We start from the raw sequence: 24307 nt of genomic DNA, 5'->3' as shown, positions 1-24307 counted from the left end.
ATAAAAATGTTAAAAGGCATAAACATCAAACATTGTTGCATGGATATAGGCTTGTAGATGACCCATTATATTATCTTATATAGTTAAATACATTTGTTCAGTTGATATCATTTCACTTAATTACTAAGGGACAGATTATCCAGAGGAAAAGTTATAAAATTTATATCAGGCAATGTAACTCAAACTATGCAATTGCAACTATTTGCCACAAGAGGGCAGCAATTTCAAATATTGGAGTTAAGAGCATGGACTGAACCTATGCTATTAAATAGAAGAGTGGTTGGTATAAATTATTGAGCTTGTGAACCAGAAATTTTAACTACAACAAAACAGACTTAAAAATTATTATTCTGAGAGCTTAAATTTATAGTTGTAAGATTATAAGAAAAAAGAGATATGTATTTTATATAAGAAATTTCATTTTAATTTTCTTCCATATAAATCATGTGTAGAAATAAAATATATATTTGTTCTACTTTAATATGGAAAATCTGCATAAAATTATTTACCATATAGCAGTTACTCAGACATGCATAGGTCTTTGTACTTTTTAAAGTGCTTTCATAAATGTAATATTTTACATTTTTCACTTTATATAGCCCTCTGACATAGATATGTCATAGATTATTAAGTTCTTTTATAGATGAAGAAACTAAGGCTTAAGAAAAGAAAGTAATTTTTTAAGTTAATACTACTAATAAGTAGTATATTCCCTGTTACTTGGCACAGTTACCTGTTAAACAGAGTAACAATGGTCGTCGTCGTCGGCAGCTGTCCGTCTCGAGAGACGATGGTGTAGCTTCTTAAGAGTCTATCTGCACCGCCGAGAATGGCTGTGCAGTCCGACTCGGGAGTGACACGGTATCTGTCTCCTCCCGTGTTGAATCGACATCTTGCGATGACGCTGGAGTGTCCTCTCCAGTGAAGCTGAAGCTACAGAGCCTGGGCAGGGTGATATGGAGGGTCTGCTGTTGCCCATGCAGCAGACCCCCCCTCTCTTCGCAGCTGAAGGGTCCAAGGGAAAGACGGAGTCAATACAGCTTGGCTTCAGGTGCGCCGCAGGAGTTGCCGGTGTTGACTACAACGTCAAACCGCCTTAGGGACTCCGGCTCCGGATTTTCTGTCGGGGTTTACTCCCTTAGCCTTTCCCCTGAAGAGGTATGCCGCAAGGCAGCGGAGGTTTTTTGGAGTCAGAGTTTTCCTTCTCTGATGTGCCCTGACTGGAAGATCGAACCAGCGACACTTAGCTCGCAGGCCGACGCTCAATCCACTGAGCCAAACCAGCCAGGGTATAGTAACAATGGTATACTCTGGTTAATTCACACATAAGAATTTTGAATATTATTTGAATAGAGTTCTGCTGTAACAGAACTTAGTTTTATAATTATCAGTACACTCTTTCACAGACACCTTGCTAACAGTGCTCCCTGTTAAACTACCAAACTTAGAAATAACCTTTGTTTTCACCTGACAGAGCAAATGGAGAGAGAAGTAAAATTTAAAATAAAACAGAAAGTATTTGCATAGGTCAACAATTAGGAGAAAGAGGAAGCAGATGTACAGGTCTATGGAGCAAGCTTAACTGTTACACACTGCTACATTCCTAAATTTTGCAGGTGAGATAGAGTCATTAATTTTACTGGTTGGACATATTGTTGAATTGCATCATCTTCAGTAAATGGTGCATTTTCACATAGCTATTAAAATATGTCCAATGTTCAACACCAAAAATTGAATCCAGTTAGAGAGGAAAAAGTGACTTGAGTAACAGAACACATATAATATCCACAAGTAATGTATAAAGAAACAAAGTTACAGTTAAAAAATGTTGTTTAAAGTTAATGTTATTAATCATCATAGAAGTCAAAGACTTATTTATTTGGATTAAAAAAATTCAACAACAACAAAAAATAAAGCTATTTTTAATTTCTAAAATTTTTCTGCCATCACACGAGGCAAACTTCTTTACTTTCTTGTATCTAAGGTAATAGAAAAATTCTTCTGTTCCAGTTACTTCCATTCTAGCAGGTACTCCTGAGAAAGCAGAAGCTAGGAATTGCTGCATTACTACATTCTTAGGTTTCCCCTTAATTTATTCATTCATTCAACCAATATTTGTTGGGATATGAGCTAAGCACAGAAAAACAGAGATCATTAAAAAAATCCGTTTCTCTCAAAGTTTACAACCCGGTGGTGAAAGTTAATGTTAAACAAAAGATGTATCACTACAAATTATGGTGTTATGAGTGAAAAGTTTGGGGTGCAATGAGAATTTGAGATGACAATATTATATACAAGTTGTCTTGTCAGTCACAAAAGCCTCTGAGCAGACAACATTTAAGCTGAGATTGGAAGGTAGGCACTGCGACAGACTTCAAGAAGAACAATGTCTCTACTGCCCTCAGTAGAGAGTTCTTGGCTTGTCTGAGTAACTGAAGCTTCTAATTGTGTCAATGACTAGCACACATTGTATGAAAGAAATGAGGCATAAAAATCAAATGTGTAGAAAATATATACGTATATTATGATTAATGGGAGGGAATTAAAGGTATTGCCCAGCACTTCATCTAAAGAGCAGAATCAGAGACAGGATGCCAGACTGAGGAATTGGAGGCAATTCAACTCTGAGTTCACAAACTCCCAAGACTGTCTAAGACCCATATTAGACAATAGTTCTTTCTCTCACAGGAATGAGGATCAAATGACATAATATACAAAGTCTGCATAATTTACCCATTGTTAATATAAAAGCATTTCCAAATTCAATTCAGCCTTAATTCTTGTTCCAACTGTAAGACCTTATTCATCATTTTTAATTGTCTAGTATAGATTCCCAAGACATCTTCCTAAAATAATAAGGTCTTCCTTTTGTAGTAGACCCATTTTTCCTACTAATGAAAAAGTATAAAATTAACACTTTATGCAAAGCCTATTTCAAACTTACGTTCCAGGGCATTATACAGAAGTTCAAAGTCTTCTTTTGTTTGAGGATTATGCCTCCGGTTATAGTCCAATTTCATCCATTCTTCTTTTTCTCCTATCTTTCTTAGTTCTTCCTGTTCTTCCCACTTCAACCTTAACATGTTTTGTCTTCTTAAATTTTCTACCACAATTTTTGCATGCCATTTTCTATAGTAAGTCTGTAACACTATTACCTATAGTTAAATTAAAAAGAAATAAAAAGTATTTACCATCAACTTTATCAGTCAATAATGAATGGCAAAACTGATTATTTTTTACTCCAATTCAATCAATACTGAAAAACTTTGAGTTTAGTTTTAGCTCTCTGGCAGATATTCTCACATACAAGTACATTATAATATGGATAATGCACAGCAGCTATTTGACTTTGAAATCTAACAAATACACCTTCACACAAGGCAGACGGTACAATGCTTAAGAGCACAGGATCTAGAGTAAAACTTAGTTTGAATCTTCCCTCTGCTAGTGACTAGCTCTTTGGTTTTGAGTAAGTTACTTGCTGTCTCTCATCTGCAAAACAGTGACAGTAACAGTATGTATGTAAAGTGCTTAGTTTAAGCCTGGTACATTGCAAATCTCCAATAAATACTATTATTGTAGAGTTGTATGCCTAAAACCTATATAATTCTATGAACCAATGTCACCCTAATAAATTCCATTAAAATATTATTATTGTTATATTAATTATGTCTATTATTGAATAATAATTCTCTCTAGTTTATCTTATTGTCAAAGCATACACTCATTTTTTTAAAATTGTATTTCCTAAATATATAGCAGTAGGTCATGTGGTGGATATCACCAAAGACAGATTAGATAAAAGGGAGACTTGAGCAAACAAGTATTTATTAAATTGTGAGAAATATAAATATGTCAGAGTGTCTACTGTAGGACTAGGTCTTCGAAAAATCTTGCAATATAGATGAGAAGTTTATATTTTTATTTACCAAATTCATAAATAAAAATAAAATGTGGAGAAGCTGGATCAAGATGGAAGAGAATATGTTGATATAATCGTTTACCTCATTCTAATCCCTGTTAATTAAAGACAATTATATAAGCAAAAATAAGTAATGACATTGGATCATACCAAAGGAGTCCTCCAAAGGAAGAGAAACTGAAAAATCCCCTTAAGAAAGGAAAGAGATGGAATAAGTTGAAGAAGTCTAATCATACACTGGGTAGGCAAACTAGAAAATACAGAAGTGACTAAGATTGCTTCAAGCCCCAAACTGGTGGATCACATGAGCAGAAGGGTCTCTCGGGCAACTAAGGTGACTGACTGAAAAAGCAAGAGGGACAGGCTCCTCAAAAACAATTTAGTTAAGAGCAACAGAAGTACCTGCTTCTAGGCAAAAGGAGTTAGGGTCCCAGAAGACTGGTGACACTCAGGATGAATAGAAGACGCTCTCCAGAAAACTAGCTCTCTCCCAGAATCAGCCTTGCCCATCCCCTAAAACGACTGGGTAAGAATGTAGTAAACAAATATGTTGTAACACACTGGACATCAAAAATCTCAAATACTGTGAGGGTACACCCAAGAAAAACCAAACATTTGAGAAAAGTCAACAAAGTAAAAGACAACTCATTTAACAAACAAGAATTTAATTACATTTGTTTGAAACAATTACTAGAACAGTGGGTCTCAAAGCATGATGGCCAGACCAACAGTATCAGTATCACCTGGAAAATTGTTAGATTCTCAGCTCCCCTCTCCCAGCAGCTACTGAATCAGAAATTGTGGGGTGGAGCACAGATGAGATATATTTACAAGTTCTCCAGATATTTCTGATCAATGCCAAAGTTTTACAAGCCCCCTGCTAGAGGTAAGGCAAAACGCAGCAACAAAAACCAGACCAGACAAGATAAACACTTTTAGAGAAGAAGGAATGGATATTGAATCAATATAAAAGTATCAAGAAAGATTGTGACAAAATTTTACTTTTGAAATTATACAAATCAATAGAATGTTAGCTTGAGTGCTATTAAATTTGTTAAACTTATTAAAGACACTAAAACACAGTTGTTTTACACAATGTATAAGTTCTTCCCTTCTCACATCATAATCCAGGGATTAGTAAACAATTTTTCCCTGGCTGGTTTGGCTCAGTGGATTGAGCGTCGGCCTGCGAGCTAAGTGTCGCTGGTTCGATCTTCCAGTCAGGGCACATCAGAGAAGGAAAACTCTGACTCCAAAAAACCTCCGCTGCCTTGCGGCATACCTCTTCAGGGGAAAGGCTAAGGGAGTAAACCCCGACAGAAAATCCGGAGCCGGAGTCCCTAAGGCGGTTTGACGTTGTAGTCAATACCGGCAACTCCTGTGGCGCACCTGAAGCCAAGCTGTATTGACTCCGTCTTTCCCTTGGACCCTTCAGCTGCGAAGAGAGGGGGGGGTCTGCTGCATGGGCAACAGCAGACCCTCCATATCACCCTGCCCAGGCTCTGTAGCTTCAGCTTCACTGGAGAGGACACTCCAGTGTCATCGCAAGATGTCAATTCAACACGGGAGGAGACAGATACCGTGTCACTCCTGAGTCGGACTGCACAACCATTCTCGGCGGTGCAGATAGACTCTTAAGAAGCTACACCATCGTCTCTCGAGACGGATGACTGCCGACGAGTAAACAATTTAAGGCTGGAAGGAAACTGACATATTCAACAGATGGCTTCCCACTTTTGTGTCTTGGGTGCTTGGTACACTGCTTATCATCTTCCAGCCAGTAGAAAGGGGAAAAGAACAAAAGAACTACAACCCAGTCACTTTCATAGTGCCACATATTATTTCCCCTTACATTTAGTTACTGGTCTCAGCAACATACAAAGGAGGTAATGAAATGCGGTCTTTAGTGGTGCAGCCATGAGCCCAGCAAAGCTGTATTATGATGGGAAGAACAGACATTGACCAAGAACTAGTAGTGTATTGTAAGCTGATCTGCAAAATGCACAGATCCTAGGATGGAATTAGTAAGCATAAAACTTAGCAAGAAAATATTTTCAAATGCAGGGTAAATGGTCAAAAAATAATTAGAAAGAATGAAGGAACATTAAGAGACATGTAAGATAAATGCAATAATTAAGAGACATGTAAGATAAATGATACAAGCTCCAGATAGGATGAGAACATAGATTCTAAAAATTACCAGAAATATAGTAGAAGATGGATGGACCTGGAGGGTATTGTGCTGAATGTAACAAGTCAGACAGGTAAAGATGAATACTGTATCATTTTGTTTATATGTGGAATCTAAAACAAAAAACAAAAAAACCTTAATGAACAAACAAAATAAAACAGAAACAGATTTATAGATACAGAGAACAGATTGTTTCCAGAGGGGAGGGGAGTGAACAGATGGGTGTAAAAGGTGAAAAGGGAATAGAGCTATGAGGTTTCAGTTAAAAATAAATAAGCCATGGGGCTGTAATGTACAGCACATGGAATATAGTTAATAATATCATAATTACTTTGTAAGTGACAGATGGTTACTAGATTTATTGTGGTGATCACATTGTAAGGTATATAAATGTGAAATCACCATGCTGTACACCTGAAATTATTATAATATGGTTTCAACTATACTTTAATAAAGTAATTTAAAAATAAAAGAACATTTCCCAAAACTAAAGAAAGGAGCTGTCAGTTAGAAAGGGTCCATCATCAAGTCTCAAGCACATCACAGTAAGATTACTAAGGGTAAAGTGAAAATTCTAAAGGCTTCTAGAAAGGGGAAATAAAGAGCTGAGAATCTGATTGATATCAGACTTTTAATCAAATACGGTTTCAAAATTATAAAGGAAAATTACTTTGAAATAAATATGAATCTACACCCATTCAAATTAAAACTCAAGAATGAAGATCATTCAATAGGACTTAGATAGTATACCTCCCATGCATAATTTGAAAGAATTACTACAGAATGTGCTCTAGCAAGAATAAATTAAAGGGGAATAAAGAACAAGCAAAAACTTCAGAAAAAAGTTGTTAAGTTGAATACATTTTATTTGAAAAATTCATATACAGTATATTAATGTAAATATATAAAAAAATCTGAAGTTATAATAAATTAGTAAATTATAAATATGTAATAAATTTTATATAGATTTATGTAAAATTATAATTCTAGATCAAATCCTCACTGGATAGGAAGAATGAGGAAGGCGAAGATGGAAATAAAGAAAAAAAAGAAGGCCTGCTAAGGTCCTGACTTGTTTATGGAAAAGATATAGAACCTAATTAAATATGCACTTGGTATTAAAAAAATAAGATGCTTTAAAATTTTTTATGAAGCCCTGGCCAGGTAGCTAAGTTGGTTAGAGCATCATCCCAACATGCCAAGATACCAAGGTCGCAAGTTTGATTTCTAGTTAGGGTACATACAAGAATCAACCAGTGAATGCATAAATAAGTGGAACAACAAATTAATGTCTTCTCTCTCTCTCTCTCTCCCCTGACCCCTTTCTCTAATATCAATAAATTTTAAAAATCAATAAAAAATAAATATATAATAAAAAATTTAGGAGTAATCACTAAGAAAATAGAAATAAAGTATCTATATTGAACTATAAAAGAACAAAAAGATGAAAAGTATAGTCAAGTCAAAAAAAGTAGGAAGATTAGTAAAAGAATAAGAAAACAAGAATGAATAATAAGTAAAAAACAAAATGAGATGGCAATACAAAAATATCAATAATCACACATAATCTTGCCTGAAACAAGAAAAGTTTAAAATAAATACAAAGCATTGAACTCAAACAACTCAAGAATAAAATAAACATGATACAAGTAGAAAGAAAGCAATTAAGACAAAAGGAGATTAAATGGAAATGTACTCCTTATACTGGCTTTTAACCAATCCTTCTATTTATAGTTCGCATCTCATTTCTATCTCTCACAAAACCTCCAGTTCACATTCCAAGATTTTTATGGGATAAATTCATTTGGTCCTTGATTTCATCCCCCTTGGCAGACATTTAGATTTTTACTTCCTCTGTTCAAGGAAGTAATTAACACTTCTCCATCTGCATTACAACTTAAAAAAAAAAATCAACTGACATTTACTCTTCTCTCTTCTCATGTGTTCTTTGTTCCTATATGTTTATACTTTTTGTTATCCCTTTAATGTCATTTTATTGAAACTTGGAAAGTATTGTAGAGATTTTACTGTCCCAACCTTATATCTATTGTCTTCTACTTCCCTATTAATAAAACCTGTCTTTTTAAAAATATGTTTGATTGATTATGCTGTTACAGTTATCCCAATTTCTTTTTCTTATGTTCCCATCCACCTATTGACCCCCCTTCCCCCATTCACCCCCTCCTCACTTAGTCCATGCCCATTGGTTGTGCACATAGTTCTTTTCAACATCTTCCTATCTACTCCACTCCCTCCTTCTATGCTTCTTAATTCCTGTACCATCTCCCTCCCTTTCCCCCTTCCCCCTACCCACTGACCTCACCCCAATATGTTCCCCATACCTATAATTCCTTTCCCACTCTCGTTGCCTACTTAGTTTGTCTTTGTTTCAATTTCCTAGCTTCTGTTGTTGGTTGTTGTGATACAGTTTTCATTTTAATGTTCATAGTTTTGATCCTCTTTTTCCTAAACAAGTTCCTTTAACATCTCATATAACAGTGATTTGGATCTAATGAACTCCTTCAGTTTCACTTTGTCCTGGAAGCACTTTCTCTGCCCTTCCATTCTGAATGATAGCTTCTCTGGATAGAGTAATCCTGGTTGTAGGTTTTTACTTTTCATTACTTTGAGTATTTCTTGCCAATCTCTTCTTGCCTGCAGAGTCTTCTTTGAGAAATCAGCTGACACTTAATTGGGACCCCTTTGTACATAATTCTCATCTTCTCTCTTGCTGCTTTTAAGATTCTCTCTTTATCCTTAATTTTTGACATTTTGATTATAATGTGTCTTGGCATGGTTCTCCCTGGGTCCAGTTTGTTTGGAACTCTCTGTGCTTCCTGGACCTGTAAGTCTATTTCCTTCCCCAAGTTAGGGAAGTTCTGCTTCATTCTTTTTTCACGTAATTTTTCAATTTCTAGTTCTTCTTCTTCACCTTCTGGTAACCCTGATTCAGATGTTGGCTCGCTTATAGTTCTCCCAGAGGTTTCTGAGCTTCTCTTCATTTTCCTCACTTTTTGTTTCCTCTTTCTTCAGTAGTTGACTGTTTGTTCCTTCGCTATGTTCCGATTTGTTGATTTAATCCCTGGTTTTCCTTCTCTTACCACTTGTTTTGTGGAGGGAGATGGAGCATGTCAGTCTAGGTCTCCATCTTGGCTGGAAGTAAACCTCAGTTTTATTCAGGAGCAACAATATGTAACTTTTAAAAAGTATTTATAACACACTCAAAGCAGGGAGTGTCATGTGACACAGTTCAGGTCAATGAGACAAGTGAAAGTCAGTAGGTGGGGCTTTTAGGGAAATCTCTCAAATGAAGAAAGATAGACTATGTAAACATAGCATAAAAGAGTTGAAATGGCTATATTAAATATTAGAGAAAATAGATTTTAGCATCTCTTTGATTTCAATTACCTTGGAAACCTCCTTATGTGATTTTACTGTTACAGGATTTAAGGCCAAGGGATAGGGGTACAAATCTAATAAATGACCAAAGGTATTACACAAAAAACTTGGGATTCCCTGAGGGAAAGGGAAGAATTAGGAGGATTTAGGTTTCTTGTTCCTTATATTGGGGAGAGATTGATGATAAAGACTGTCTTTGCTACCAGTAAAACATGACTCCCATTGACAAAGATTCCCTCCTTGACCAAACTCTAATCAGGCTCCTCTGAGCTCTTTTTCAACTCTGCCTTGACATTTCAGCTTCTGTGTCCATCTTCGCATTGTTCAATTTTATTAAGAATCCTGCCACTTGGTAATGAAAAAGAAGAAAATTTTACCCTTTACAACAGCATGGATGGATGTGGCTAAGTGAAGTAAGCCAGTCAGAGAAAGACAAATACCAAATGAGTTCATTTATATTTGGAATCTAATGAACAAACTGAACAAACAAGCAAAATAGAAAGAGATTCATATAGAGACCTGGCTGACAGTTCCAGGGAGGGAGATGAGGGTGATGGCGTGGAGAAAACAAGTAAAAGTATAAAGGACTCATGGACAACAGTGTGGTGATTGTGGGGGAGGGAGGAGTTTAAGGGGGATAAGTGGTAATAGAAAAATACAATAAAAAATAAATTTTTTTTTAAAGATTAAAAGGGGAGAAGTAAAGACAGTCAGTTTCAAGCTAAATTGAAAAGGAAAGAAAACTATTTTAGGCAAATAGACTCAAAATTCATGAGAAATTTCATTTGACATAAGTCTAAAAAATAAATGGTGGGAAAAAATCCATGTCTTCTTCCAGAGGAGGGAAGACAGCGGAGGAGTGAGAGGAGGCTGCGCTTGCTTGCTCCTGAGATCAGTTTGTAGTTTTGTCTAATTATGGACCCAGCATCTCAGTTAACATCTGGATACCGTCAAGAGTTGAGCTCTGGTGCTGCTGGTGGCAGAGAAGGCCACCTCGGAACAACCTGTCTGGTGAGGATCGTGGAGGAGAAACGGGAGAGACGTGAATTCTGGCTGGCTTGGCTCCCCAGGTGGTGACTGGCAGTGCGCAAAGACTTTTGAGTTCCCCTAGGTTTCCACTAAGAGGAGTCGGGGTCAGAGATCGAGGCTGTGCCCACTGGCAGAGCCAGGAGCTGGCCAGGTGGCATCTGGCTCTGAGAGACAAGGAGCAGAGTATTTGTGTGTGTGTGTTGTTTTTTGCAGATCAGGGAGGAAAGGCTAGGGGCGGGGTAAAAAAATTTTTTAAAGTATATTTTATTGATTATTTTCTTACAGCTGACCCAATTTATTTTCCCTTTGCTCCCCTCTTCCCAGTACCTCCCTTCCCTCCAGCAATCCCACCTGCCTTAGTTCATGTGTATGGGTCGTGCACATAAGTTCTTTGGCTTCACCCTTTCCTATATTATCCTTCATTTTCCCCTGTCTATTTTCTACCAACCAATTATGCTTCTTAGTCCCTCTACCATGTCCCCATTTCTCCTCCTTCCCCCTCCCAGCTGATAACCCTCCAAATGATCCCCATACTTATGATTCCATTCCTGTTCTGGTTGTTTGCTTACTCTGTTTTGTTTTTACTTTTTAGATTCGGTTGTTGATACTTGTAAATTTGTTGTCATTTTAATGTTTATACTGTTGATCTTTTTCTTAAGTAAGTCCCTTTAACATTTCATATAATAATGGCTTGGTGATGATGAACTCCTTTAGCTCTACCTTCTCTTCAAAGCATTTCATCTGCCCTTGCATTCTAAATGATAGCTTTGCTGGATAGAGTAGTCTTGGTTGTAGGTCCTTGCTTTCCATCACATTGAATATTTCTTGCCAATCCCTTCTTGCCTGCAAAGTTTCTTTTGAGAAATCAGCTGATAGTCTTATAGGCCACCCTTTGCAGGTAACTCTCTGCTTTTCTCTTGCTGCTTTTAAGATATTCTCTTTATCTTGAACCTTTGGCATTTTAATTATGGTGTGTCTTGGTGTAGTCCTTTTTGGGTCTAGCTTCTTTGGCACTCCGTGCTTCCTAGATTTGTATGTCTATTTCCTTTCCTAAATTTGGGAAGTTTTTCTTCATTATTTTTTCACATAAGCTTTCAATTTTTGCTCTTCCTCTTCTGGCACCCCTATGACTTGGATGTTGGCACATTTAAAGTTGTCCCAGAGGTTCCTAAGCCTCTCCTCATTTTTCTCAATTCTTATTTCCTCCTTTTGTACTGGTTGACTGTTTTTTTCTTCCTTATGTTCCAAATAATTGATTTGAACCCCAGTTTCCTTCCCTTCACTATTGGTTTTGTGTGGATTTTCCTTCATTTCATTTAGCATAATCTTCACTTATTCCCTTATGCACTTGCTGTACTTAAGGATATATGTCAAGCCTGTGAAGATCTTTATCACCAGTGTTTTGAACTCTGCGTCTGTTAGGTTGACTATTGTGGGGAACCGCTCCTCATGGTTTAGTAAACTATAGCCCTGGCCTGAACATGACTGCTGCTGGCATCCCGGCCATGCTTGTCTTTAAGTCTCAACATAAGGCTCTGTGTGGAACATGACCGAAAACCACTCAGAGGGTTGCCATGAAAATTAGATTTGAAAAATGCTTATTATGCTTTTATGCTTTAGAATTTGCTCTGCTTTCTTACTCTGTAGTATAACATAACCAGTCTCTAGATAGGAATATATGAAACTTTGCACCTAATGCCAGTGTGGCGTCAAGATGTTTGATAGACTCTGACACAGACTAGTCACTGTACCCTCTGTACTAGTGCATGTAATCTGTTACTGTCAACTGTAATCCTAACACCTCCAAACTATTGATGATTCATGAATCTTGACCTTGTATCTCTCATGTGTATCCTCCTCAATAAAAGGCATGATGGAAGAAGGTCTAATTGCTGTTCTCCACTAGAGAGGCAGCCACCTTCCTTCCCCCAGACATAATGAAATGTCCTGGGTAAAAGTTTGTTCATCGGACATAATAAAGTGTCCTGGGTAAGAGTTTGTTCCGCCATGGTCACTAAGACTCTGCTGGACAAAGCAGCTTCCAACCAAGCCTAGGGTGTGTGAGGCACCTCCATCTCAGGCTATCTCCTCATTTGTTAGGTTGGCTATCTTCTCGTCACTTAGTTCTCTCACTGGAACCTCAATCCATTCCATCTCCTGGGCCATAGTTCTCTGTCTCCTCACCTTGACAGGCTCCTGTGTTTGTTTCCCTGTGTGTCTTAGGTAGAGCTGTAGCACCTGTTGCATTGTAAGGGGTGGAGCCTTAGGTATTTGTCAGTACAGGGAGATCTGTTTCACCACATTGTGGCACTGTGTGTGTGGGAGGAGTCTGAGAGGGAACAGTGCCACTTGCTCACCACTCACCCCTTTTCTAGGCACTACTCCCACTTCCGTATGGGACTGGCACCTCTCTAGCTGTTGCCCTGGCCATCTTTCCCAGAGTGGGTGGGTTTCCAGACATTCTAGGACCATGGGGCCCTTTAAACAAGCAGACTCTGCTGAGAGACCAGCAGTTTCTTTCTCCACCTCAAGCCCCACTGGTTTGCTCAGTCAGAAGCAAGGAGGCTTTATTTTTCCTGGCATGGGAATCATGAGCTGTGTGTTCTGGTCTGGTGCTGGGAGTGATCCCCAGGTGTTCCTCTCAATTTTTTAAAATGTTTGACTGTGCTTTCCACTGCTGCTGCTGCTGCTGCTGCTGCTGCTGCTGCTGCTGCCATCACACCATGTTCTCTCCACCCTGGCTCCGCCCCTCCTACCTGTCTGGATGAGTATTTCTTCTTTATATCTTTGTTTGTTGGACTTCTGTGAAGCTTTATTTTCTGGAATTTCTGGTTGTCTCTAGTTTTGAGGTAATTGTATTCCTTCTTAGTTGTGGAGGGAGACACAGTGTGTCTACCTAGGCCTCCATCTTGGCCAGAAGTCCCAGGGCAAGATTCTTGAGGAGCACTTCCACAGTAGCATAACTAGTCCCTTCTTCCTCCTGCCCAGGGCTGCACATGGGTGCACCCCAGGCCTGCGAGCAGGAGTGCCCCAGGTCTGCCTGCTGCTGCATGCTGTGGGCCTGCCCCTGGCCCACCCCACTTGACCTGGGCTGTGGCCAAAGGAGGGTGAAGTGAACTAGAGGCACTTTGGAAAAGTTCTTGGTGCTGGTTTTGGAGAAAGACCTAGGGATCAAGAGACCAGATCTCAGTGCAGACTCATACCCAGGGCTAAGGGAGAAATCTCTTAAGCAGACTACTCCTCTCCAAGTAGCATCAGTTGGAGGCAGCAGCTCAACAATTGTCTTCAAAACAAGGTGGGCAGAGTGACTTTCAGTCAGCTAATTGGAGGGAAGGACCCACCAAAGATCAACACAACAAACACCAAAATCAAAAATTACCAGAGTCAAAATAAAAGGCATAAAGGGCATCCCAAGACCATCAAGTTCAGGAGATCAAGGAGCCTGCACCACTGAATCACATAGGATTTCTACCACAGAAGGTCACACCACAAAGGCAGAAATAAAAGCAGATCAATCTAAGAAGCAGAAACAAACAAGAAGAGCCACCTAAAATGGGAAGATAAAGAAACAAAACCCCATCAAATGGAAAGGAGGAATTCCCAGAAAGTGGGATAGATGAAATAGAAGCAAGCAAAACATGAGACATGGAATTCAAAACAATGGTAATGAATAAGCTCAATGAACTTGGCAAACAAAGAAAACTATAATGAACTCCAGGGGAACTACGAAGAACTTCAGGGAAACTACCAGAACTCCAGGGAAGCTACAAGGAACTTACTGAGAACTACACCAAAATGAAAAAGGACATAGAAACTATCAATAAGAGCCAGGAAGAAATGAAGGATACAACTTCTGAACTGAAGAACACTGAAGAAGGAATCAAAGCATGCTAAATGAAGCAGAGGATCAGGTCAGTAAGTTAGAAGATGATGTAGAAAAAGACTCCCAGACAATGCAGCAAAATGAAAAAAGACTGAAAAATAATGAAGAGGACTTAAGAGAGCTGCAGGACAACATAAAATGTAATAATATCTGTATCATAGGGATACCAGAAGTAGAAGAAGAGGAGCAAGGGATAGAAAACCTGATTGAAAAAGTAATGACAGTAAACTTCCCAAATGTGAGGATTGAAAAAATCTCACATGTACAGAAAGCACAGAGGGTCCCAATTAAGATGAACCCAAGGGTGTCCACTACAAGGCAAAACATAATTAAAATGGCAACATTAAAAGACAAAGTGAGAATCCTAAACGCAGCAAGGGAAAAACAGCAAATAACATACAGGGGAGCTCCGATAAGGCTATCAGCTGATTTCTCAACAGAAACACTACAAGCCAGAAGGGAATGGCAAAAAATATTTCAAGTGATGAAAAACAAAGGCCTACAAACCAAGACTACTCTACCCAACAAGGCTCTCTTTCAAAATGGAAGGTGAAATAAGGAGTTTCTCAGACAAAGGAAGACTAAAAGAATACATCTCCAATGAACCAGCACTGCAAGAGATGCTTAAGGGAAGGCTTTAAAAAGTAGGAAAAAAAGAAAAAGGGATAGGGACACAGGTACAAAGAGAAAAAGTCACAATGAATAAATACATGTCAATAGTAACCTTAAATGTAAATGAATTAAATGCTCCAATCAAAAGACATAGGGTAGATGAATGGATTAGAAAGCATGACCCACATATATGCTGTCTACAAGAGACACACTTCAAGACAAAAGATCTACACAGGCTGAAAGTGAATGGATAGAAAAAAGTATTTCCAGCAAATGATCAAGAAAAAAAAGTTGGGGAAGCAATACAGTATTCCCTCAGTTATCACGGGTATTACATTCTAGACCCCCCGTGATAGGTGAAAATCAGCGAAGTAGGAACCTTACATTTATTTTAGTATTTATATATATTTTAAGGCTTTATAACACTTCCCACACATTTATAAACCATTCCCAGCCCCTTATTAACCTTTCCTACTCCCTTATTAACCTTTTCCACAGTTTTATAAACACTACTTATATTCTTAAACATATTCTACACTCTTAAACCTACATAACTTTAACAACATACATATACAGTATCGCAAAATCCTGCGATATAGCAAAAAATCTGCGATAAATAATTAAATATAATATTTTTAAAACTCCCACGGTACAGTGAGGCCACAATATAGTGAGGGACTACTGTACTTATATCAGACAAAAAAGATTTCACGGCAAAGGTCAAAAAAGAGATAAGAAAGGACATTTCACAATATTTAAAGGAACAATCCATCAAGAAGATATAACCCTGATAAACATATATGCACCCAACATAGGAGCACCAAATATATAAGAAAAATATTGGAAGACTACAAGTATATCAACAGCAACACACTCATATTAGGGGACCTTAACACCCCATTGTCAACATTGGACATATCTTCCAAGCAAAGAAACACTAAGGATATTGTGGCACTGAAAAACACTCTAGATCAAATGGACTTAATTGATATATACATAACCTTTCACCCCAAAGAAGGAAAATATACATTTTTTTCAGGTACACATGAAACATTTCAAAGATAGACCACATGGTAGGACACAAAACAAGCCTCAACAAATGCAGTAAAATTGAGATTATATCAAACATCTTCTCAGATCACAATGGCTTGAAACTGGAAATCAACCTCAAGGAAAAAACTCAATAACATTCAAACTCATGGAGAATGAATAACATGCTATTAAATAATGAATGGGTTAACAATGATATCAAGGAAGAAATCAAGAAGTTTCTGGGAACAAATGATAATGAACACAGAACAACCCAAAACCTATGGGATACAGCAAAAGCAGTCCTGAGAGGAAAGTTTATAGTAATACAGGCCTACCTAAAAAGGATAGAAGAGTCTAAAATAAAAAATCTAACTAGAGGAACAACAACAAACAAGGCCCAGAAAGAGAAGGAAGAAAATCATCAAGATCAGAGCAGAATTAAATGACATAGAGACTAAACAATTCAAAAGATCAACAAAAGTAGAGATGGTTCTTTGAAAAGATAAACAAAGTAGACAAGCCTTTAACTAGGCTCAACAGGAAAAAAGAGGATCCATATAAACAAAATCAGAAATGAAAGAGGGGAAATCAAAACTGATATGACAGAAATACAAAGGATTGTAACAAATTACTACAAACAATTGTATGACAATAAATTCGACAACCTAGATAAAATGGACACATTTCTGGAAACATATAATCTTCCAAAACTGAATCAAGAAGAAGCAGAAAGCCTGACTAGACTGATAACAACTAGTGAAATGGAAGCAGTAACCAAAAAACTCCCAGCACACAAAAGCCCTGGACCAGATGGTTTCACAGGCGAATTTCACAAAACATTTAGTGACGAACTAACACCTATCCTTCTCAAATTATTCCAAAAAATCCAAGAAGAGGGAAGACTCCCAAACTCTTTCTATGAAGCCAATATTACCTAATGCCAAAACCAGGTCAAGACACAACAAAGAAAGAAAACTACAGGAAATATCATTGATGAATATAGATGCAAAAATCCTCAACAAAATATTGGCAAACTGGATCCAGAAAAACATTAAAAAGATCATGCACCACAACCAAGTGGGATTCATTCCAGGATAAAAAGATGGTTTAATAGTTGCAAATCAATAAACGCAATACACCACATAAACAAAATGAAGACAAAAATCACATGAGCATATCAACAGGTGCTGAAAAATCTTTTGGAGATCCAAGATCGTGGAGGAGTAAGTGGAAGCTACACTAACCTCCTCCCAGGATCAGTCTGGATTTACAACTTAATTGTGGAGAAATCATCTGGAATAACCAACTGACACTAGCTGGAGAAAAGTCTTATAACCATGGAGAGACAGAAAAGGCTGCTACATCACAACGTGACCGGGCATAAGCCTATGATATCACTACCTGAGTGATTGTGTATATGTATAGACCTCACTTAATCCTGTCTGCATCGCTGCATTCTGAGACTCAATGGTTTGCTGAACTAAGTGGCTGGGTTGGTGAAGAATGGGGTGGTCTGTGGGCTTCACTTCAAAACTTATTTCTCTTTTCTATCCTAATGGTTTGGACAGAAAGGGCCCAGAGGTCTGATAGGGGGGAAACCTAAAATATTCCCCTCAGCCCAAACTAAGTATAATGGGCAAAAGGATTTTGGACAGGTGAGATGTGCCTAATATGGGACATTGAAAAATTAATCCCTGCCTTTTTTCACCTAGTGGTTATGGATTGAATAATGTCTTTTAACCCTGTTGCCAAACCTGTTGCCCCCAGAATACAACAAGGATGCCAGTTTGTTAAACCAAACATGCCATTGTCTGGGACAGCCAACTAACCTGGAGTCTTCAAGATCCTTCTCCATGTGGGAAGGCCGCCCTCCCCTCCACACCCCCACTCTTATTAGGAATTTCTGGACCCAAAGGTAGGAAGGACGATGACCGTGCTCAGCTTGAAGCAGCTAGAGGAACACGAGACCTTCGCCCATTGTCCTTTATAAGATTATAAAGGGTCTTAAGTCTGAGAGGGGGGATTGTTATTTTTTTATTGTAAAATAAATTAATTAAAAAAATTTTAAAGAATAATATAAGAAAAGGTGAAGCCAGAGAACTTGTATGTATGATGCATGGGCATGGACTGGGGGGGTGGGGGGGTGGCGGTTGCTGGGGAAGGCGTGGTGCTGAAAGAGGGGAGCAAAGGGGAAAAAACTGAAACTATTGTAACAATATAATCAATAAAATATACTTTAAAAGAAAGCTTTTTTTAAGTACAACAACAATTTATGATGAAAACTTTCAGCAAAATGGGAATAGAGGGAGCATACCTCAACATAATAAAGGCCATGTACGAGAAACCTGAAGCCAACATCATACTCAATGGACAAAAACTGAAAGCATTCCACCCAAGATCAGGAACAGGACGAGGATGTCCACTCTCTCCACTCCTATTCAACATACAGTTGGAAGTCCTAGTCACAGCAATCAGATAAGAAAAAGAAATAAAAAGCATCCAAATTGGAAAAGAGGAAGTAAAAATGTTATTATTTGCAGATGACATGATAGTATACATAGAAATCCCTACAGACTCCATGAAAACACTACTCGACCTAAAAAGTAAATATGGCAAAATTGCAGGGTACAAAGTCAATATTCAGAAATCAAAGGCATTTCTGTATACCCACAATAAAATTTCAGAGATAGAAACTAAAATAAAATCCCATTTACTATAGCAACAAGAAAAATAAAATACCTAGGAATAAACTTAACCAAGGAGGTAAAAGACCTGTACTCAGAAAACTACATAACTCTGAAGAAAGAAATTAAGAAAGATACAAATAAATGGAAGCATATACCATGTTCATGGATGGGAAGAATCAACATCATTAAAATGTCCATACTACCCAAAACAATTTATAGATTCAACGAAATCCCTATTAAAATACCAGTGACATATTTCACAGACCTGGAACAAGTACTTCAAAAATTTATATGGAAACAAAAAAGATCCTGAATAGCCACAGCAAGCTTGAGACAGAAGAACACAGTAGGAGGAATCTCAATACTAGACATCAAACTATACTACAAAGCCACTGTAATCAAAACAGCCTGGTACTGGCATAAGAACAGACATATAGATCAATGAAACAGAATAGAGAGCCCAGAAATAAACCCTAGTCTATATAGTAAACTAATATTTGACAAGTGGGAAGGAACATAAAATGGAGTGAAAAGAGCCTCTTCAACAAATGGTTCTGGGAGAACTGGACAGGGATATGCAAAAAAGTGAAACTAGACCACCAACTTACACCATACACCAGAATGAAGTCAAGATGGATAAAAAACCTAAATGTAAGCCGTGACACCATAAAAGTCCTAGAGGAAAGCATAGGCAGGAAAACTTCAGATGTCTCACCTAACAATATTTTCACCAATACATCTCCTAAGGCAAGGGAAATAAAGGAGAAAACAAATGTGACTATATCAAACTAAAGAGTTTCTGCTCAGCAAAAGAAAACATCATCAAGATTTAAAGGTAACCAACCATGTGGGAAAACATATTTGTCAATGATACCTCAGACAAAAAATTGATCTCCAAAATATATAGAGGACTTATACGTCTCAACATCAAGAAGACAGACAGCCCAATTAAAAAATGGGCAAAGGATCTGAACAAACACTGCTCTAAAGAGGACATAGAGAAGGTCCATAGGCATATGAAAGAATGCTCAACATCACTAGCCATCAGAGAGATGCAAATAAAAACCACAATGAGATGCCACTTCACACCAGTCAGAATGGCCGTCATCAACAAATCAACAAACAACAGGTGCTGGCAAGGATGTGGAGAAAAAGGAATCATAGTGCACTGTTGGTGGGAATGCAGACTGGTGCAGCCACTATGGAAAAAGAGTATGAAACTTCCTCAAAAAATGAAAAATGGAACTGCCTTTTGAACCTGCAATTTCATTGCTAGGATTATACCCAAAGAATTCTGAAATCACAACTCAAAGAAACCTATGCACTTCTATGTTCATAGCAGTGCTACTTAAAATAGCCAAGTGCTGGAAACAACCTAAGCACCCATCTGTAGATGAGTGGATCAAAAAACTGTGGCACATTTACACAATGGAATGCTACGCAGCAGAAAGAAAGAAGGAACTCCTAAAATTTGCGACAACATGGATGGTACTAGAGAGAATTATGCTTAGCAAAATAAGCCTCACCTTCCTCCATCCCCCAGATGATGCCTAATCTCTCTGGCCTGCCATTGGCAACAATCCTCTTAGGTTGGTTTATCCAGAAACCCCTTTACCCTTAATGTCTTCTCTTAGTAATTTTCCATCCACTGACCCCTAAACCCTGCTCCTTGGCTATAGCCACTTTTCCTATTGTATTTGGAGTTAAGCCTAATTGCTCTCCCTTATTACAAATCTCCATTGTAGTAGTCCCTCTTGAATCAAGTCTGCCTTACCATCTTTAACAAGTGTTATAATTTTTTCTGTAACACTGATGTGGATTCTTCTCAATTGACTCACAAATTTAATTTTTAGAATTCATACATAATAAAAGTTATCTTACCGCTGCTAATCTTTGAGCGTGGTATTCTGCTGCCGAATAATATTTTTCTGGTGTTACCAGTTTATCAGTTATATTTGATACATACACACCGATTTTAGTCATCTGTGTGGATGTTGTATTTATGGTTTGTTGAAGCTTTTTTTTCTGAACAACTGTCTAAAATAAAAATATAACATTTTAAAATAAATATCTACTCTATACATATATAAACATTTTTCTACATATTTAACTTTCTTTTTTATTTTAATTACCATATAATTCCTTAGAAGATTTTTATTTTTGAGAGGTATAGAGCATAACATTTGTTGATTCTTTAGCTACAAAAACATATAGGGAAAAAACAAATATTACCTGGGTATCCCTACAAAATGCATTGTATTTTTCAGGAATCTTTTTAGGTACAGTTTGTGTTCCAGCATTGTGATATTCTAGTCCTGTTATTTTATGTCTGAATCCACCAAGAAATGGTTTGTGAAAGTCAGATTTTATAATCTCAACAGCCACCTGCTGGTACTGATCAATGCCTGAGGAGATAAAACCAAGACTGAATGGAAGTTCAAGTATTAAATGACTCCAAAATACTTTACCTAAAATACAACAAATAACTAACCAATTTGTACTTGGACAGTTATAACTTGAGAGGCATCACTTGACCTATTTATTCTTTTGATTGGATATAGATCTGGAAGTGTAGAAAAGATTTCCACTTGTACAATATCCTGTGGCTTAACTCCATGTTGTAGTAGAGTCTCATTATTTTTAAGAATCCTTCCTAAAAATGAGATAAAATTATAAGAAGTGTTATGACAAAGAAATGAGTACTTAAGGGGATAATAAATATCAAATATTTTTATATAAACATATCTTTACTAAAATATTGATTGATATCAAGTACCAAATATTAATAGTGTCCACCTCTTGCTATAATGTCAGTACCAAAAACTGCACAATGTGAAAAGTTAAGGTACTACTCCTAAGCAAGGATTCAACATTATAAGTAAAGCTACAACTCTCAACTCATCAGACATGCAAATATATAATAACCATGCAACATTTAAAATTTAAAAACCTATTCTATAATATGGGAAAAATCATATTCTAAATACTGACTCTAAAAAATGACATTGTGTTATATATAAGCACAGGACATATCAGGGAAAACCTGATTATTTTAATATCCCTCTCTCCAGCAGAAGTGTATATAGTCAGAATTCCAAAGGATCCCTTCTTTTCTGTGTCTATAATCAGAAACTCATGTAAGTTAATACCAAGGTGTAGTTAAGCCTCAGTTTGTGCTTGAAAAAATGCACATCACTTTATTTTTATGTTGTATTACTTCAACTTCTATAAATTGACTCTAATTTCATTTCTCTACTTTAAGGCATATAAAAATATGTATAATGTTACTGGCTGCTGTTTTGTATCATGAAAACTTTACTGATGGAACCCATATCAATTTTGTAACATATGGTCTTTCTAATTACAATTAATAAGTTGAGCACAAGGAAGGTTTTGTTATATTCATTCTTAGAAATATATCAGATACCACTAGCCTTTTTAATGTTTCATGATTATCAATGTATATTTTTAAATGTTATTTTTTAATTACAGTTTACATTCAATATTATTTTGCATTAGGTTTATGTTTACAGCATGTGGTTAGACAATTATAACAATTATACACTTTAGAAAGTGTTCTCCCTAATAGTTCCAGTAGCCACCTCAACATACATAGTTCAAGAAAACACAAAATTCCTTTAATTTCAATATCTCGCCCTAAATTCTTAATTTAAAAAATTAACATGAATGTTTTATGGGTTTTGTGATAGGTTGAAATAATGGTCTGAAAATATATTCATGTCCTTATCCCCAGAACCTATGAATGCTAACTTATATGGCAAAAGTGACTATAGATTTTATCATGGATTTTGAGATGGAGAGATCATCCTGGATTATTGCAGTGCTCTTATAAGAGAAAGGAAGAGGGAGATTTGACTACAGAAGCAAAGATGATGTGACAGAGCAGGAAGACTTGAAGATGCGACGTTGCTGGCTTTGATGATCAAGGAATGGGCCATGAACCAATGAATGCAAGGCATGCAATTCTAGAAGATGAAAAAGGCAAAGGAGCAGGTTCTTTCCAGAACTCTCAGAACAGTCCTGCTGACACCTTGGCTTTGTCTGAGTGAAAATGAGTCAGGATTTCTGCCCTCCAGAACTGTAAGAGAAATAATGTGTTGCTTTAAGCTTCTAAATGTGTAGTTAATTGTTACAATAGTCATAGCATCTAATACAGATTCCGAGAACCCTCTTCATTCCTCTACTTGTTTCTATAGTAGGCTTAGTCTCATGAAACATGAACTTCAGTTCTAGTACCAGAAGAAAGCGCCTGCCTTACAGGGTGGTTGGTCAACAGACTCCAGCTCTTTAATTCACAGGGGAACAATTTTTAACATAATTCCTGTTGAGTTTGATTTTTTTTCCCACTGTTTTAGACTTAAATAGGCATGCTGATTTCAAAACTGCAGTTAGTTTTCTTCTATTACGTCAAGTTTTTTCTCTACAGTTTATCTTAATACAACCACTCTAGGCTGGATTGAGGGGAGCACTAGTGCTCTCCTATTGGCTGAGAGCAAACCTCCCTCAAGTGGAGAGTGGTGGGGACAGACTTGGAGACCAGCGACAGGTTCATACTTGTCTAGGCTATTTAGTTACACAAGACAGTCTGGTGTGAGGTTGTGTACCGCTCTATATGGTGAATCGTATTCCAAAGTATAGTCCAAGTTCTTGTCTGTATACAAGGAGTTAGCAGAATTTATTATTTTTATTAACATATGTACTTATTTCCTTTCCTTCAGATCATGGTTGCCTCTGCTATTTCTAATCATAAGTGCCTAAACAACACTGATTCGTTTTGTTATATCTGTGGCAGTTTCACCATTCCCAGTCAAAGGACAAACATCAGTGCATTTGTCAGGCAAGCCTATTTTGCATACTTTAAAGTAAAACTTGGTGACTAAGATAAGTCTTAGGTCCCTCAAAATATGTGCAAGCAGTGTGTCAAGAGTTCATGGATGTGGACAAAGGGAACATGTGATAAATTGCCATTTGGCATACCTATGGTTTGGCGAGAGCCCAGAGATCATTCAAGTGACTGTTACTTTATACAGTGAAAATGTCAAGATATAACAAGAAAAATAAATGTAAAACAGAGTATCCTGGTCTACCATCAGATATACACCCAGTGCCTCATTCAGCTGAAATCCCAGTGCCAGTTTTCATTGAACTTCCCTCTTTCAAAAAACAGGAGTATGGTGAAGAACTAAGTGACAGCAATGTTGAAGATTTTGAAATTGAAGATGATCCAGTTTGTAAGGGATTTGGTGAGCATGAGTTGAATGAGTTAGCACGAGATTTGGGACTATCCAAAAAGGCTTCAAAACTCCTAGCATCAAGACTGCATGAGAAAAACTTGCTTGAAAAAGGAGCGAAGGTATCCTACTTTTGATCAAGAGAAAGTGCATTTCTGCAGTACTCTTGAAGTGACGGTGGCTTTGTATATTGCCATCACATTGGAATTCGGAATTCCAATCTATAACACAACTGAATGGTGATTGTTCATCAATAGCTCAAAGCAGAGCTCAAAGTATGTCCTCCTCCACAGTGGCAAT

At 37.3% G+C, this 24307-nt stretch overlaps 1 protein-coding gene across 1 annotated transcript in view; it reads right to left on the bottom strand.

The window, feature by feature from the left end:
- IQUB (IQ motif and ubiquitin domain containing) overlaps window positions 1–24307 on the bottom strand; it is an 85799-nt gene that overhangs the window by 47219 nt on the left and 14273 nt on the right. The window contains exons 4-7 of the mRNA XM_090286775.1: window positions 21247–21408; window positions 20988–21160; window positions 20637–20792; window positions 2945–3155 (exon numbers count right to left, since the gene is read on the bottom strand). Coding sequence (XP_090142901.1) covers window positions 2945–3155; window positions 20637–20792; window positions 20988–21160; window positions 21247–21408 — 702 coding nt within the window. The remainder of the gene's footprint in view (window positions 1–2944; window positions 3156–20636; window positions 20793–20987; window positions 21161–21246; window positions 21409–24307) is intronic.

The sequence above is a fragment of the Furipterus horrens genome, unplaced genomic scaffold, assembly GCF_987537825.1.
Source record: "Furipterus horrens unplaced genomic scaffold, mFurHor1.1.pri manual_scaffold_9, whole genome shotgun sequence".
Taxonomy (NCBI): Eukaryota; Metazoa; Chordata; class Mammalia; order Chiroptera; family Furipteridae; genus Furipterus; species Furipterus horrens.
The sequence above is the reverse complement of the archived record's forward strand: the minus strand, read 5'-3'. Positions and strand labels throughout refer to the sequence as shown.